We start from the raw sequence: 18,900 nt of genomic DNA, 5'->3' as shown, positions 1-18,900 counted from the left end.
GGGGGGGAGGAGGAATAGCAGCAGCAGAGAGAGAGAATCCTAAGCAGGCTCCACAGTCTCAGCACAGCCTGATGCAGGACTCAGTCCCAGGGAACCATGTGTTCATGCCTGAGCTGAATTCAAGTGGGACACTTAACCAATTGAGCCACCCAGGCACCCTATTAAAAGCATTTTTTAACAGAACCAGGAAAAACCAAAGACATAAGTAAAGGGGAAAACATCCTGTGATTGATTCCCTTCCACTCTCCCTTTCCTTGAAGTTTCAGCCAAATAGCTGGTGTTTCAAGTATTTCTGTCTTTTCATCCCTAAGGTCAGGTCACAGCCCAGCTTCAGGCTCCCACTGGGACTCTTGTGGCCTCTGCCTCTAACTACTCACTTCTGATTCTCACTTGACCCTACCCCCTGCTCACACACCTCCAGGGTCCCCAGGACTGCTGCTTCCCAGAGGCACTCCTCAGTCCCAACAGTCTGGCCACACCTTCCTTTTCACTTTTACTTCCCAGCACCCTCCTTGTGGAAACTTAGGCCTTGGTCGCACTACTGACTCTGTGTTTTGAACACACAGCACACTCCCTCACTCTGTGCCTGCGGCAGCATTCTTTCCCCTATCTCCTTGTGTCCAAATCCTAACCACACTCCAAAACAAGGCAGAAGAGGTCGGGGGGGGGGGGGGGAACACTCTTGAACTGCGGACACCAAACCTCCTGCTGACCTGCACCCATGCCCACAGGGTCTCCTTCCATTTGCACTGGAAGAAGAAGAACCCTTCTCCTGGCTGAGGCTACCACTTCCCCTCAGCTCTGGGGCCCATGCTGACCCATCCCCTGAGGCACCTCACCCCTTCATTTATCCCTCTGTTCTTAATCTTCGGCCTCTCCCTCTCCGCAGGCTCCTTCCTACTCATCAGCCGCTCAGGTGATACCGATTAAAAAACCAAAAATCTTCAGGAGACCCCATCCCAACACTGTTCTTGTTCTCCTGCTACTGCTTTTATCCCCTACGGAGTCAAACTGCTTGGCTTCTTGCCCCATCCCCAGCTCCTTTCCACACACCCCTCAGCCGACTAAGTTCTGCTTCAATTCCACCATGCCTGATTCCATTATTTTGTAAAATGTATTGACCCATACTATGTCCCAGGTAACCTATGCATGGCACTGGGAGAAGAGAGGAGAAATCTGACATGAGCTGTCTGAGCTGGCAGTTCAAACTGATAGCTAAATGCAACCCAGAAATATATTTTATTTGGCCTGTAGTTAAAAAAAAATGTTTTTTCAAAAAATTTTCCAAAAATTCAAGAATCTGGAGATTTCACATGAAAATCCAGATTAAAAAAAAAATTTTTATCTTTGAGACAGAGAGAGAGAGAGACAGAGCACAAGCTGGGGAGGGGCAGAAAGAGAGGAGACACAGAATCTGAAGCAGGCTCCAGGCTCTTAGCTGTCAGCACAGAGCCCGACATGGGGCTGGAACTCAGGAACCGGGAAATCATGACCTGAACCGAAGTCTGGCGCTTAGCCGACCGAGCCACCCAGGTGCTCCCAGACATTTGGCTTGTATTAAAGAATCCAGGGGTGCCTGTGTGGCTCAGCTGGTTAAGCATCCGACTCAGGATATGACTTTACCCTTGGTGGCATCAAGCCCCAAGTCTAGCTCTGTGCTGACAATCTGGGGCCTGCTTGGGATTCTCTGTCTCCCTGTCTCTCCGCCCGTCCCCTGCTCGCTCTCTCGCTCTCTCGCTCTCTCTCTCTCTCTCTCCTCTTTCTCTCTCTCAAAAATAAACATTTTAAAAAATCCAGAAACTTTGGCAACACTGCTTCTATCACCGTATGATAATAATCAGTTGACACTGAAAAGCAGTTGCCCTTCAATGGGGTAAAGGGCTCCCTGGTTCACCATGGACCCCATCAAACCCTCTATGCTCATTTTCTTTCCTCTGATGGCCCCTGTAGGCAGTGAAGTTTGAATCCCTGCTGTAGATCAGTGCTGTCTAACAGAAATGAAAATGTGAGCAACATACATAATTTTAAATATTCTGATAGTCATACTTTTAAAAAAATAGAAAGGAAGTGGTATAGTTAACTTCAATAATATATTCTATTTAATTCAACATATCCAAAATATTATTTTGGTGTACAAGCACCGTAAAAAATTAGTAAGGAGATATTTTACCTCTTTTCTCTGTGCTAAGGCTTCACAATCCAGGGTGCATCTTACACTTATAGTGCACCTCAATTCAAACTAGCCACATTTCTAGCATTCAAGAGCCACATGTGACTAGTGGCTGCTTCTGAGACAGCACAGCTCCAGATGCTTAATAATCCATCAGAAAAAAAAATCACCTTGCAAGCAGAGAGAGGGGGAGAGAATTTTAAGGGAAAAAAAGAAACCAGGCAGGAATGAGGCAAAGGGTGATGACGTTAGAGAGTAAGCATTGTGAGGACTTCAAAAATAGGATGGAAGGAAGTAGGATCATAGAGACATTGAAGAGTGCTCCCCAAAAAGTTCAGCTATAGTCTAGTGCTCCAAGGGAAGAGATGCCATTTATCATCAAATGTAATTAACTGGCAATGAAGATTTTCTGGAGGAAGGCTTTAGTGTTTTATTAGTAGGTTCAGCATTAGACGTGTGGTCACTATGAAAAGCAACTGACCAAATGTCTGAACCCGAGTTTACCCACTTGGCATTCAAGAACCAACAGAATGGGCCAGGCCACTAAGGACAGGATTCTTGGTCAAGACTGGGATTTTAATCTAGTTCAAGGGGATGAGTTTGAAGAGAAGTGGCAGTGAAGCAGGCAGGAAAGTATCTTGAGCTAAAATCCAAGCAAAGTTCAAGACTTAGAGATCATAAGTGAGTGAGACTATGTCAGCAGGTATTGGAAATCCAGATGGAGGAAGCAACATGAGAGGCCAGACAAGGAGACCTGGATGCAAAGGGGGGTACCCCAAGTCAGAGACTGGCACCAAGAGATGCATCCCTGAGCCAGAGACCTCAGAAGTAAGAATCACTCCTCCATCCTCCATGCAAATACAACATGGCAGCCATTTAAGTAGGTATCGTGTCCTCCTTTCACACCCACAGACATGAATAAGAATTATTAAAGTAGGGGTTGAGAAAAGCCAGGGGAAGAGGGAAAGTCAAATACATCTGTCAGGCTTAAAAGGACTTGGAAACAAGAAGGCAGGAACATCATTACATAACTATAAGTGATTTTGGAACTTTTCCAGGGAATTTCTTCTGAATAGCTCTGTGCCATCCATTCATCCCTTCATTCACTCAGCAAGCACTTGAAATCTTCCCTCTACAATGCTGATTAGATAGGTCAATTGTACCAAGGCTTGCCAAATTCTACTCTAGCATGCTGGTAAAGGTAGCTCAGGCTTAAGCAAAATAGGGTCAGTTGCTAATACTGACAGGGCCGCACTGAATAAAACCTGTGGAATTAAGAGCATGTATTGGCCCTAACACATCCAGAGATCCATTTGTCTATCATGTGTTGTAATTTTTCCAGATTCACTAGGACCCAAAAGGATGGGAAATAAGGCTGGTATAAACTATCCCAAGAGACTTCACAGGAAAATTGTTCTCTCAAGAAGGCAAGACTTTCAAAGGCAAGTATGCAGGACTTTCAAACCTCATTACATTGAAAATATAGGTTTTTTTTTTTGCATCACTTGCATTCAGATTAATGTTAAATACAAGTATTTGGAGACATGAGGAAAATCATGGCCTGATATTCTGCCGAAAAATAAAATTTTAATATAAGAAACTGGTATACATTGGAGGAGGAAACTATTTGCATAAAATCTTCAATTATTGAGGGATAGGAATCACTTTGCACATCTCATTTATAAAAAGCAGTGTAAGAAGAAAAGTTTGATGATGACAAAGAAAGCAAAATGGCACATAAAGTTAATCACACGGGAAAAAAATGCATGTTGTCAATGCTTCCAACAAATCAAAATTCACAAATAAAAATAGTAGCGAATATTTGGCAACTGAAAAAAATGACATGAGGAAGTGTGCCTCACACCTGTCAATAATTAACCTTATAGAAAGATGAACTTGTCCTAAATAGATATGCTTTATATAGTAATTTTATGGAAACAAACAAGTGTGTCTAAAGCAAGCTCTAGAACAGTATTTACTACTTCATCCACATTAAACAAACAAAAAAGCCAGTATTGAAACAATAGCCCTCAATTACTAAGAGATTTTATTTAGGACTCTTGGCTTAGTCAGGCAAGGAAATACATCATTTTTAGTTAAGATTTCCAGCAAAAAAAAAAAAAAAGTCAAAACAAAAAAGCTTCACATTTCAAAAAATTAATTTCTGCTTATCTACAACATGTCTATGACACTGCAAATAGCTATGAATTAACAAAAAAAAAAAAACAAACAAAAAACTCATGACCCTAACTTCTGAATATGCAGATTTCGTCAATGCTTGCAATGTTATCTAGACAAACTATTTACTCTTCACCAATCTAGAGCTAACAAACGTTTTGATAATCATCCTGAGCCAAGAAACCATGCTACATGTTTCTTTGAGTTACAGAAGATATATTATTAATCTTTAATTTTGTGAAATCATCCCTTATTTCCAAAGTCAGGGCAAGAGAAAAAAGGAGGAGTGCTTGTCCTGTTACCTTTATGAATCTATTAACCCTATTTTATCCCTCTAAGTATTTACTTTGCTTTTCCAGGGTAATGCACACATACTTGCCAAAAGTAATATGATTTTTTCATTACTCTGTGAAATTGTGAGGTCACCTGTACTGCCTGGGTTCATTTGTGGCTATGTTCCCCACCAGGGCAAGTAAATGAATTTACACCTTAAATGAGAAGGACCAGCAAAGTTCCCTGTGAATTTTTCTTCAACAACCCACTTATTTGTATTGGTGCCAGTGGCAAGACTTTAATATCTGCTCAATAATAACAACTTACACAGCCCTTGCTAGTGTTTTCTGAGTTCATAAAATATCTACCTGATAACACTACCACTTGTACGAGATTCATAGCTGTACTCAAGTTTTCCAGATACACAATAGTAAACCTGTCACTCTGTTCATTCCATTCCTCTGGAATAATGTGATGATCACAGCATATTTCCAGGATGCTATCACACATCAAACTTCATGCCTTGCTCCAAAGTGTCCCAAGATCTCATCTTGCCTCTCTCATTTTGAAAAAGCCATTAACATCGCTTTTGGGGCTTGTTCTTGAGAATATTAGTTTTTTTTTGGTGATTTTAAGTCATTTACGTTAGGAATTGCATTTTTTTTTTAGACTTGTGTCTTCCCCAAGATTAACTTATGTTCTTTGAAGTGATATTAAAGACACTTGGAAAATAGATAATAAAAATTAACCCAAACCACATTTTAAATCATTTTTGAAAATACAAGCTTTCTCTAAAAGGTCGGATAATAAACAAAGCAAGATGCACTTCATGTACAGATCTCATCTTAGAAAATATTTTTCTACTTTTCGTTGGGGCTTACAGATGTATTTTAGGAATTTTACCCCAATGAATGAATATTCCTCTTACTATGTTTTGAAACATTCCTATCATACCCTGAGTACTTTAGCCACTTTTTTTACAAAAAAAAATTTTTTACTTCTCAATGAAAACAATTTTAACAAAATGAATTTAAAAGAATAACAATAAGAGTTTAACATTCATAAACTTCATGCTTTTGTTAAAGCACTAAAAAAATGTGACATACTCATTCTTCACTCTTTATTTTAAAATACTGGCTTCCTGATTCTAGCAAAATGTAATTTTAGTAACTCATCAAGACAGAATACATAAAATTGGCATATTTTTGATATGCACACAAATTGAGAAAGCATCTTTCCCAACTGTGTTGCAGAAAATGAAATGCATCTGGTATGACAATATGGCCCAGCACGTGAACTAGAGTCAGTGGGAAGAAATGTTTTTTTTTTTTTTCTTTTTCTCAGAGCAGAACATTTTAAATAATGCCCATGCCCCAACAACAAGGCATTATTAAGTCTGTTAAAGTGTTTTTCAAAGGTATATTTTGCTAAAGAGCACACAGCAGAAAGAGGGCAGGCTGGGGCATGGCGAGGGGGGGTGGGGCGGGTAGCACGGTATGCTCAGTTTTAAACATTGTACATCAGTGACTTCCAAACCTCTCTCCCCCAGCAGTCCAAACTGATTTTTTTCTTTTTCTTTTTTCTTTCCTTCTTTCTTTCTCCTCCCCTCCCCGCTTTTGCTTTTTTTTTTTTTTTTAACATCCCCCCTAGAGTCAGAGCTTATGCACATATGTTGCTGTGGCCTCATGCTGAGTTGGAGGGAGAAGCAGAGAGGTAGGAAGTGTGTTGGAGAACATGGTTGATGCCAGGATCAAGCAGAGAACAAGAGGAAAATCGAGACACTTGCATGATTTTTGCAATGAATTTTCTTTCTTCTTTAAAAGAAAGTTCTTTTTATTTAGTCAATCTGAAGATGTATGTAATGCTTTTATTGTCTTTTCCTTCCTGTGTGCCTCTCTGGGCCTGTGAATAGAACAGGAATCTGCATATGGTACATATCCCTCCCTCAACCCAAGTATCTTCTGAGGCCAGGGGCTGGGGGCGGGGGGGGGGGGGGGGGGCAAGGCAATCCCTCTGAGAGATGCAGGAAGCTCAGAAGGGCACCGCACAGCATAGCCTACTCCTGGACACTTTCAAGAGTCCTCTTCTAGTTTCAGCTTCCAATTCGATTTCTTCCTCTTCCTCATCACAGGGTGAGCCAGCCAGGCTTGAGGAATTATTGGGCAGAGGGGCCATGAGAGGACCGAGGAATCCTGCGTCTGCACTGGTGAGCTGAAAGCCACATTTGTGACTCCAAGCGGAAAACTGTCCACTTCTCAAGGAACAGACTCCACGAGCAGCACATGCAGGGAACCAACAATGGTGCCTCTCCCTGGGACTGTGTGTGACATCAAACAGGACCCTAGGGGCTACTGTTCTGCCTACAACCCATCTTTCACACATTCTGTGAAAGATATTTTAGCTTTGTTATTCATTTTACATCTTCACTGAAATGCTGATTCCTTGTAACAAAAAAGCTTTAGAATCATAGATGGTATGATTAATAATGTCACTTGTAAATGTGATATAATAGTTATACAATAATGTATCACAGAAAAAAATTGATACAGCGAATACATCATAGAACTGATTCTATGGAGGGGAAAGAAAATCCAGAATGTATGTAAACTTGCAAGCACTAATCAGAGGACTGAAGTCATCCCAGAAACACGACAAGCTCTAAAAGTTGTCAAAGGTAGCTGTAGTAATGTAAAAAATTCTGGACAATTTCAGTACAACACCTCTGTCATTTATTGACCATGTGACTCTGGAAAGGTTGTTAAATTTATCTGAGCACTGGTTTCCTATTCCATAAAATGGCAACAAGAACTTCGGTCATGCAGGACTGCTGAGAGCATTAAATCATGGAAGGCTATAAGTGCCCAGCATATGGTAAAGTTACACACAATAATGTTGTACATACAATATGTATGTAAAGGTACATACATATGGTAAAGGTACATACAATAATGTTAGTTTAGTACATTCTCCAAAATGGGCTTAGGTCTTTTGTATACAAAATTCATGTTTACATAGCAGTTTTCTAAAAGATTGATAGCTTCAGAAAATTTTTTGGTAAAAACTAACAAAGATTAATTCAGAATTCTCTGCTTTTGCTTTGAAAATCTTGGTTCAGTGAACTGCAAAGTAATTTAGTAAGTTAACATTTGCAGTAATGTATCTACCTTCAAAATAACTCGATTGTTTGTTGTTTGATTATTCTTGATCATAGAAGTCAATAAAAACAAATGCAAACAGTACCCCAACTCTAAAATTCTTATATGTTCGGATATGTACACATTCAAAAGTAAATTCTTTCAATATATATAATATTCATCTACACTGAATTTAACACATTCTTTTAAAACCACATTTTATTTTAGGAACCAAAACCAGGAGTTCTATTCAATTATCTTTCAAGATAAAAGGAAAAGTAGAGTTAGTGAGACTGTCAATGTTACCTTCTGAGAATGACTACAACCTTTTTCTAGAACGTGAGATGTTTTCTACAACATCAATAACATGAGGTTACCCACCTGTATTCTGGTTTTCTGAAATTACACTAATTAGCTAATGAACCATAAAAACTTTCAACTGATATCCCATGTATTCCCACATCTTACCGTTCAAAACATGTCGTTATGTTTTTTTTGTAGTTCAAACTTGCAGCTAATTAAAGATTAACCTTTAAAGATTAACTAACCTAACAATCAGGTTCGAAATAATGAGAATTAAATAAACTATGATGTATTGAAAGAAAAGAGTCCTTTACGTCACTGATGGACTGTAACTTTCAAAATATTTGCTAACATTAACACAATTTCTAAGTATTTACCAAAGGTGCGCATCTCCTCTACAAAACCAAGGCAATGAAAGCAGCTGCTGGGGAAATGCCTTATGGATCCTACGTTCATTTTTACTTGACTCTGGTCGGACCACCCTTAACTCTTGCCTAACCAAAGAGGCAACATACTTAAAACGCAACGCAGGTGAATATTGAAAGTTAGAAAAGGCCACAGGAATCTATTTGAGTGACTCGGATGAGGCGCTCACTCTGTCCACTTGTTGGGCAGCGATCTCTTGGCAGCGAGTACTTTTAAGAAGCGAGTGCAAAAATACGCACAGACTTACGTTTGCCAATAATTCACCTCTCCTTATTGCTATTCCTTCCTGCAAGTCCTTATTGTTTCAAGTGCTGGCCCCTCCTTACCGCCATACAGGGTTGTAATTTTTTTTTTTTTTAATTGCTGGATTTGTTTTTCTTTAGAGAAGGTGAGACTTCGCTAGACAGCCCTTAGACCTCCAAAAAGTACCCACTTTACGTCTAACTTTATTCCTCTCCTATTTGGCTACTATTAATACTTCCACTTTCATAGCGATTCATAAAGCTACCCGGCTTCTGGCAGGAGGTGTTATTTCTTCCAAAAGTAATGTCAGGGTGCAAGTCAGAGCTGTATCTTTACAAAGCGGGAGCGGGAATGTTTCCTTTTCCCTGTGGATTTACTTGGTAGTACCCCCCCCCCCCCCCCCCCGCCGCTGCAACACCAGGGGTAGCTACTGCCCCAAGCCGGAGGCGTGGCCAGGCGCACCTGTCTCGGGCCGCGCGCAACCTTCACTCACCTGGTTGCTGCCGAGCTCCTCGCCCTTCTCCGGGGTCCGCGGCTGCACTGGGCTCTCAGCTGGTTCTGCGGGAGGCGGCGGCGGTTCCAGCAGCTGCTCCAGGCAGGCGGTGCCGGGCAGGGAGGAACTCTTCTGATGGCACAAGTGCGCCTCGGGGCCCCGACGCCGTGCCCCCTCATCTCGGGCGCGGTCTCCCCTCGCGGGAGGCTGGGGCGAGGAGGACAGGGAGGATGAGGCGGAGGATGAAGAGGGAGCTGAGTCCGGGGACCGTCCGCCAGGAGGCGTCACTCCCGCTGCTCCCGCGGCGGTTGTCGCCGGTCCCCTTCCCGCTGGGAGCAAATGCTCACGGATCCGGCGGCGCAAGGTGGACCCCTGCTCGGTTCTGCCGGCGCCGCCGGGCTCAAGAGGCTCCGGCGAGGAGCAGCACAGGTTGGGCTGGGAGGAGGAGAAGACGCGGTCCAGCACTTGCTTCCGTTTCTTGAAGCCGCTCCACCTGCTGCCCGCGCCACCCACGCCGGCCAGTGCGTCCCGCCTGCCCCCCGGGGGTGGCGGGGAGGGCGATGGGGTGTCCGCAGTGCGGCGCTCTGGGACCCCTGCGCGCCCGCCCCCGCCGCCCTTGCTCTTGCCCACCCCCAGCTGCAGGTTCTTCCAGAGCCGGGCCTGGAAGGAGGAGGACGCCGCCGCAGGCTCCGGCGAGCCCGCCGCGGCTGCCCGGGGCTCCATCCTCCACCCCCTGCTCCTCCTTTCCACTCCTCCTCCTCCTCCTCCTTCTTCTCCTCCGCCCTCTCCGGCTGCACCTCCTCCCGGAGCCCCGCGGTGGCGGCGGCGGCGGCGGGCGCAGCAGCAGAAGCCGGGAGTGCCCGGCGGCTTCAGGACAGCTCGGGGGAAAGACGCGGCCGCCGCCAAGGTTCTTCGGCCGCCAGACTCCGGCGCCGCCTCTTCCTCCCGCACCTGCCGGTGTGGGCTGGCGCTGTCACCGAATCCCGGCCGCCGAGCCTGCAAAGTTTCTGGCTCAGAGCTGCGCAGCTCCAGTCCCCTGGACTCCCCAAGGCCGCGCCCTGGCTTCCTCTCCTCGCCGGCTTTGGGCTGGGAAAGCTACACGCACCCGAGAGCGCGCGTCCAGCTGCGCCAGGGACCGCACCCTGAGCCCTCAGGGCAGCACCTGTCAGCGGCGGGGGCGGCTGCTTCCCAACTGGGCGCGCGCGCGACTCGCACAGCAGGGCGGATCGGGCTGAAGACAACTGCGACCAGCAGCCGCACAGGAGCACCCCGGACCATCCTCCAGTTCTTGGGTGGGCAGGCGAGAGCCGGGTGGAGCTGAGTAGGGACTGGCGCCAGGTTGCTCCCCAGAATCTGGCCACAGCTCCCCCGCGCAGCTCTCTTTGGGCCGGCGGCTGGACGCGCCCGCCGACTAGTGTCTGGGTCCAATGAAGTGAGCTGGAGAAAAGATTATGCGCCCTAGGTGGGTCGGGTGGGGCACAGAACGCCCTTATCGAGAGTGAACCTGACCGAATTCTGGGCTTGAAGACCGCTGCTTTCCGCCCCGTATTGTGACCTGCATCCAACAAGAGTTTGATTTCTTCTGTCTTGACTTCATCCCTTCCATCCCCCTTGCTCTCTATTTGCGTGTACACCGGTAGTTCCTTTTGTGGTTCGGGTCTAGAGGTTTCCGGAGTCTGACCATAAATTAGCCAGCCCTAAAGTTGCAGGGAGTTGTTGACGGACGAAATGAGAGGATGCCCACTGCCTCTGACACTATTCCAAACCCAGAGAATCTTGCTTTCGTGCAAGGCAAATGGAAAAGGTTTTGTTTAGCTCATTCAGTCTGAATGAGTCAGTCTGAATCTACTGATCCAAGGGTCTTCTGATTCTGTTAAGTGAGCCTCTTGAAACGCAGGTGACACCTTGTCCCTTCCCTCCTCCATTGTCCTTTGCACCACTAAACGTGGAAAACATGGAAGAGTTCTCTGAGCTTTGGCACTGTGCTGATTCCAGTCTCCTCTAGCTAGCAATATGCCCTCAAGGTCTTACCAACCCCTCTAAGCTTTTTAGTCTTCTTCTTTATTTTTTTTCCCCTTTATAACAAGTACTTAACACATTTACCGAGCACCTACTCTGTTCCAAGCAATGCAGTAGGTTCTGGGGATGAAGCCGCGAACAAGGCAGACAAGGCCCCGACCTCATGGAGCCCATCTTCCAGTAGGAGAGTCAAACAGTGAACAGAATTTCTAATAGTGAAAAGTCCCACGGAGAAAATAAAACAGGTTACCATAACAGGGTGGCTAAGGAGGAAGGGTTACCAAATAAACTGTAGGACATCCAGTTAAAGTTAAATTGCAGGCAATTTTTGAGTATAGATATGTCCCAAATATTGTACAAGACTTGCTAAAATACCTTTAGTTGTTTATCTGAAATTCAGGTTCAACTGGGTATTTTGTATTTTTTATTCCTGAAGCTGACTACCCCCTACAAAGGGTTATGGGGCTTATTTGTTTTTTTTTTTTAAACTAAAAGTCTATTGAGAAACTAAAATTTGAATTGAGACTTACTGAGGACAGAGAGATAGCCACTGAAAGATCTGACTACAGCCTTCCAGGCAGAAGGAACAGCAGTTGCAAGGTCCCCAGGCAGGAAGCAGCTTGGCTAGGCAAGTTCAAGGAAGGTGGAGACCAGTGCATATAGAAAGGAGCAAAGTGAGCAGAATTGGTGAGAGATGGAGTGAAGAAACGGACAGGATCCTGGTGGATGGGTCCCATAGCCACAGGAAGAGTCTGAGGTTCCTGTAAGTGAAATGGGGAGCCATTAGAGAGTTTTTAAACAAGAGCCCCATAGGGAGTTTTAGGAATTAAGTGGAAAAGGACTTAGCTCAGTGCCTGAGGCTTTTCCACACATGATAGTGACGCTGAAAGTGCCACAACCACAAAATATTACCTCAGTATAGAGCTACCACAATAGTCCAAAAAGAACTGCAGTATACAGAAGTCTTCTCTATAACACGGGGACATTATTTTGTTACTAATTTTTCTAGGACGTGGTGAACAAAAGCATACAGAAAGTAAGAAGTACAAAATCATTGGAGAGAATTAAGAAGAAATGACCACCACTTCTTACCAAAACTCTTTATAAATATGCCAACTTGTCATATTTATATGATGACATGGCATTGTGGACCTATGGAGATAACTCCACACAATTCAACCTTACATAGTCTTTTAATGATGCATCTAATTGACTTTTATAGTTTAATATTTTCATTTTTCTCCTCTATCTAATTTTCCCTGAAAATACTCTCAGATTTTGGGTTCTGGGCTCTATGATCCATCCCACATAACACTTATCTGTCAATGTGGATTCATTTATACAGCTTGAATATGTCTATGTAACTCACATATGTAACTTTTCCTAATTATCTAGAGTGGATTATAAAATGAAAGGTGGTCCTACAAATTTTGCATTATATAAAGTTGCACTAGATATGTCCAATGAGTTTTTGTATTTAAGAGAAGATACAAAAACTACAACACAAGGGGAAAGCAAATGGTACAAATTGATCACTGAGGGAATACGGAGGAGTGAAGAATCACTTCTGGCCTGACTGATCAAGGAAGATTTCTTGCTGGAGGCACCATCTGAGCTAAGATCTATTGCAGGCGACAGAATATACCAGGAAGATAGATGGCCACCCACCAGGGAAAACCAAATTCATCGCACATAGCATAAGTTCAACAAATGTTAGCTGTTCTTTTTATTATAGTTTACTACCCATCTTAAACATTGATAGAGCATCTGTTGCTTGAATTAATATGAAATTAATAGATGCATCACACATTGATATACAGGAGGTTGGGAAGGTGATGGATAAGGTAATATTTCACCACAAACCGAAAGGAGGGGAGGGAGTGAACCAAGTACTGAATCTGAAGGAAAATTTTTCCAGGAAGAGGGAACATTAAATATGAAGAGGCAGAGGACGAAATTTGCTCAGCCTGAGATATGGCAAAGAAAACAAAATAGCTAGAACAGAGAAAGCAAGAGGTTAATGAGAGGGGAAGAATTGCTGGGACGGCTAAGGGCCAGATAGTGTACGATTCTGTGGGCAACAGCGAGGACTTTGGATTTGGGTGGGTGGGAAGCCTCTAGGAGTCTTTGAGTAGAGTTTCTTTATAATCCAGTTTGCATTTTAAAAGATTCATTGTGGTCATTTCATTTTGTGGACAGTAAAGTAGAGGAAGGGAATGGGTAGAAACAGAGTTTAGATCAGAGCTGTCTGATAGTACAGAGAGTACAGAGCTCCAGATAGTACTGGAGGGACAAGGGTGGCTTTGAGCTTTACCTGAGAAGTGATGAGAGTAATTAAATTCTAGATACAAGAAGTTTGGAGGACAGAAGCAACAGGACTAGCCATGGTCTAGACATGGAGTACCCCAGCATTATGCTTAACAGTTTTCATCATTTACTATATGTAATTCTCACAGCAACCCCATTTTGTAGACCAAGGAACCAAGTCTGAAGCATGTGATAGGATTGCGCAAGGTCAGTCACTGAGTAGTTAGCAGATTCCAGGTCTAGTGATTCCAAAGCCACATCCCTTCTTTAATTTCAAAATGTATGCATAAATAAAGAGAATCAAATAATTGAACAAGGCCTCAAAAGATGCACTGATCCATGTCCTTGGCTTGGGTGAGCAACAAGACTCTCTTGGACAGAACCACAACTTCCACTTGATGAGATCAAGGACATAAATGCAAGCATAAAAACAACATTTTGGGGATTAATTGAGTTAAAGGCCAACTAAATGGCACTTAAGTAGCCCTCTTGTCAGTGGAGCCCTGGCTGCTGTCCCAGCTCCCAGCATTGGGCCAGATGCCTTCATGCCCTCATGTCTTCTATCAGTCTCTAAAATGGGGATAATAATATCTATTGGCCTGACCCACCACACAAGGACCCAATTGAAAGCCAATGCAGGCAGCATTTTTGATGAGTAAAGCCTGTCTACGAGAGAGACGTTATCATCACTTTGTAATCAAAAACAAGAAAAGCTATGAGACTGACTTGTTCCAACTTACATGGAAAAACCCTGCCGGTGTGGAGAGAAGCATTTTAAACCTTTGAAAACCAAGAACCCAGTCATCACAGTTCCACCTATTGAGATGCCTTCTGACTATCCAGTCAGCTCAATGGACCAAACCCCTGTTCAGGTGTCAACTAGTTTTTGCCTTTTTCTTCCCTGAAAGTTTTCTGGACAGTTCTCAAATGCAGTTTAATGTTGAAGTACCTTCAGAGAAGCTATTTCTGTTACCTTTGTTTAACCTAAGTCGCTTCCTATTTTCTTCCAAACCAGAGTGGTAAAAAATTCTAGGGTCCTAGGCCAAGAGATGCTCTGGAATTTCTATGTTGGAAGAGTGTCATGTGGCTTGAATGGATGAGGGGGGTACTGAAGCTGCCTTTAACATAATTTTTTTTTTACATCAATTGTCCTTATAAAAGAAGAGAAGGGGTTAACTGGAGATTTGGAGAGAGAAAAGCCTTCCCTGCCCACTTCCCATTGCCAGTTCTATATGGCACAAAGTCAAAAGACGTGGGCATTTGCCTGGTGTTGCACCTAAGTGCTCTGTAACCACAGGCAGCCCATAGAGCCTAAGTGTTTTCATTAGCAAAAGAAGAAATAGAATTTGTTTCCCTTCAAGGTCCCTTTCAGCTTAAAAATTATGTAAGGTTCTGTAACAATTCTCCAGTGTAGGATATAATCCATCTACTCATTCCTGGTCTGATGTCCTACTTTCAGTGGTATACACAAAGGCAGATACTACTGGACAGGCATGTAAATAGCCCCCTTTGAACATAAAGGATGTCACAGAAGCTTTTAGGGCCCTACTCCTATCTCTCAGGTCTCAGCACTTCAGGGTGGGCATCTGATCTCTCTGCCACACCGTCCCCCGGTGCCTGGAATAGCTCTTAACCAATGAATTCAAGGAGATGATGTATAGATATTTTGAGCTCCCTATCCTATCCTATCAGGTAGGATAACTCAGAGGCAGGGATTCTATCTTTTCCCCAGTTTCGGTGCCTTTGGTGCCATTTGGGTTGATAACATACCCTTTCTCAGCTGCCTTTCCTTCCTGTCTCACATGCCTCCTCTCCTAACACTGCTCCCTCCACCACACAAATAAACTGCTTGTGTTTGAATCTTTGTCACTAAGTTGGCTTCTGGCAGAACCCAAACTAAAACACATTGTGTGCACATTTCAATCTTTCACTAATGAAATTCCCAATTTGACTACTCAATGAGAATAAAAATAATGTTCTCTAGCAAGATTCCTTTGGGCCATACAATTAATTCTCTTATAGGGGGCTATAAAGACAAAGTTTATCCCCCAACCTACAATCAATCCCCTAAAAGTGAGATCCCTTGAGAATCAGAGTTTTCAGCTATGATTTACCTTCTAGAGTATTCAATAGGGTGGGCTCCTCAGCATCCATTACATTCTAGAAGATTAGTCTCAGCTGATCATGGTCATTTCATCCCTTTTGTCAGATCTGTAACCAATCCTGGAAACTCTAAGGGTATATTACCTGGGACTGGATTCCACTGCAAGTAACACACACACACACAAAAAAAAACTTCAACATGTTCAAGAAGGCTGTCTTAACTATAGAGAACCAACTAATGTTTACCCAAGGGGAGGTAGGCAGGGGGATGCGTTAAATAGATGATGGGGATTAAGAGGGCACTTGTGATGAGTACCTGGTGTTGTATATAAATGTTGAATCACTAAATTCTGTACCTGAAACTAATATTACACTGTATATTAACTAACTGGATTTTAAATAAAAATTTGGGAAAATAAAAAAGTCTGAAAGCCGTCACTCAGATTGAGTTTGGCATTCCTACCTCGTTGTTCCACCACATATGACTACATTCCCAAAGTCACTCACACTTCATCATAAGCAGTGGGGCTCCAGTCATTACATTCACCTGCAGGTAAATAGGAGAAAAGGGTAGAGTATGCCCCCACCTTTAAAGTTCCTTAGCAACTCTTCTTATATCCCAGGGCTTAGAACTCAGGTATGTGGCCATGCTTCACCACAAAATCTTGATTCTAGGAAGTCATGTGTCCAGCTGAGAAATCTGGGGTTTCATTATTGTAGAAGAGGGGGAAGGTGGAAATTGGGGTGACAACAAGCAGAGTATGACATGGAGGAGTGGTCATTTGAGGGGCTTCTTCACTCATAAAGAGGAGGCACAAACTAACTGATCTCTTTTCTTTATCCACATGTTTTCGTGTTTGGTGAGATGTGTGGAAGTGCTGCCCATCTCCCTAGGAACCCGAGGAAGAAGGGAACACCATTGTTGGCAGAGAAGAACCGACCTCAGTTCTGGATGTCATTGTGCTACAGAATCAGTCAGTCCTTGAGGCCTTCCTTATTCTGATCCTATTATTATGTAGTTATCCGTCTATAATTATTAAGTAGTAAATTAATTTGTCTAGATTTTTAGCCAGTTTTAGCTGAGCTTTAGGTTTTTTGTTGCTGTCATAACAAATTTAATTGCTTAAAACAAATACCCATTTAGGGAGAAGATATTTACAAATGACATATCTGATGAAGGGTTAGTATCCCAAAACAAATAATCCAGTTGAGAAAAGGGCAGAAGACATGAGTAGACACTTTTCCAAAGAAGACATCCAGATGGCTAACAGACACATGAAAAGATGCTCAACATCACTCATCATCAGGAAAATACTAATCAAAACCACGATGAGAAACCACCTCACACCTGTCAGAATGGCTAAAATTAACAACACAAGAAACAACAGTTGTCAGCAAGGACGTGGAGAAAGGGAGCCCTCTTGCATTGCTGGTGGAAATGTAAACTGTTGCAGCCACTCTGGAAAACAGTATGGAGATTCCTCAAAAAGTTAAAAATAGAGCTGTCCTATGATCCAGCAATTACACTACTAGATATTTACCCAAAGGATACAAAATACAGATTTGGAGGGGTACACGTACCCTGATGTTTATAGAAACATTATCAACAATAGCCAAGCTATGGAAAGAGCCTAAATGTCCATCAACTGATGAATGGATAAAAAAGATATGGTATCCACACATTGGAATATTTCTCAACCATTTAAAAAAAATGGAATCTTGCCATTTTGCAATGATGTGGATAGAGCTAGAGGGTAGTATGCTAAGTGAAATAAGTCAGAGAAAGACAAATACCATATGATTTAATTCATATGTGGAGTTTAAGAAACAAAACAGATGAACATATGAGAGGGGGAAAGAGAGAGAGAAAACAAACCATAAGAGACTCTTAATGATAGATAACAAACTGAGGGGTGATAGGGGGAGGTGGTGGAGGATGGGTTGGATGGATGATGGGTATTAAGGAGAGTACTTGTTATGATGAGCGCTGGGTATTATACATGAGTGAGGAATTTTGAAATTCTACTCCTGAAACCACTATTAACTAACAAGAATTTAAATAAAAATTTGAAAAGAAAAAAAACTAAACTAAAACAAGACAAATATCCATTTATGGTCTCACAGTGTTTGTCATTCGGATATCTGGTCAAAGCATCGCTTCACAGTTCCTCTGCTTCAGGTCTCACAAGACGGAAATCCAAGTGTTGACCAAAATACATAAAGCGCTCCTTTATGAAGGCCCTGGTAAAGAATTTGCTTTTAAGCTCATTCACATTGTTGACTGAATTAAGTTCTATGCCCTTGTAGGGCTGAGATCCCTGTTTTCTTGCTGGCTGTCCACAGGAACAGGGGCGAGGAGTCATACTTAGCTTCTAGAGACTACCTGCATTCCTTGGCTCAGGGCCCTTTTCATCTTCAAAGCCAACAATGACAGACTAGGTCCTTCTCACATTTCAGATCTCAACCACCTCCACTTCTGCCTAATCTCTCTTATTGACTCTTCTGCTGGTTTGTTGTATCAAGAGCTCAGGTGATCACAGTGGAAAACTTAATTACACCTACAAAGTCCCTTTACACTTATACCAATACTGGCATCTGATTGAATAACAAAAGGACAAGAACCTCTGGGCAGACATCTTTAGATTTCTAGTTACCACAAGTTTCCTAGAACCCAGTGTGTCCTGATTGACACATCCTCATTGTAGACCAGAAGAACAAATACATCTCCCCAGAATGCCTTATTAACAGTAGGGCATTAGACCCAGAGGAACTGGCTCAGTGTTACGAAGTAGCAGAATTAAGACACATTGATATTCACTAATAATAAGAACACTGAGGGGTGCCTAGGTGGCTCCCTCAGTTGAGTGTTCAACTTCAGCTCAGGCCATGATCTCCTGGTTTGTGAGTTCAAGCCCTGTTTTGGCTCTGTGCTGACAGCTCAGAGCCTGGAGCCTGCTTCAGATTTCTGTGTCCCCCACGCTCTCTGCCCCGCCCCCACCCGTGCATGTGCTCTCTCTCTTTCTCTCTCTCTCTCAAAAATAAACAATAAAAATTTTTTTAAAAAAATAAGAACACTGAGAGGATGCTAAACAGTGCAGATCTTTACTCTTTGCTGTGTTATTTCAAATCTGGCCATTTTGCTAATTACAATCACAATGCTCCCCTATTTTCCCCTGACATGATGCTTTCCCAGGTTGCAATCAGTTTTTGGTTTGTTTCAAATCCAATCCCCTAACTCACACATTTTTCTC

The 18,900-nt window shown here is 43.1% G+C and overlaps 1 protein-coding gene across 10 annotated transcripts in view; it reads right to left on the bottom strand.

Moving 5' to 3' along the window:
* The window catches only part of MCTP1 (multiple C2 and transmembrane domain containing 1), a 534,454-nt gene extending 524,487 nt beyond the window's left edge, over nucleotides 1-9,967 (bottom strand). For 3 of the 10 annotated variants that reach the window (XM_040448370.1, XM_040448398.1, XM_040448391.1), the window contains exon 1: nucleotides 9,221-9,961. In XM_040448370.1, the coding sequence (XP_040304304.1) occupies nucleotides 9,221-9,943 (723 nt within the window). In that variant the 5' untranslated portion in view covers nucleotides 9,944-9,961. Of the gene's footprint in view, nucleotides 1-9,220 lie in introns of all 10 variants that reach the window. The other 7 variants (XM_040448430.1, XM_040448439.1, XM_040448381.1 and 4 more) reach the window with 5 other exon arrangements.
* Nucleotides 9,968-18,900: the final 8,933 nt, after the last annotated feature.

This window comes from Herpailurus yagouaroundi, unplaced genomic scaffold (genome assembly GCF_014898765.1).
Source record: "Herpailurus yagouaroundi ecotype Mexico unplaced genomic scaffold, PumYag 29, whole genome shotgun sequence".
Taxonomy (NCBI): Eukaryota; Metazoa; Chordata; class Mammalia; order Carnivora; family Felidae; genus Herpailurus; species Herpailurus yagouaroundi.
This window is presented reverse-complemented; position numbering and strand designations above follow the sequence as displayed.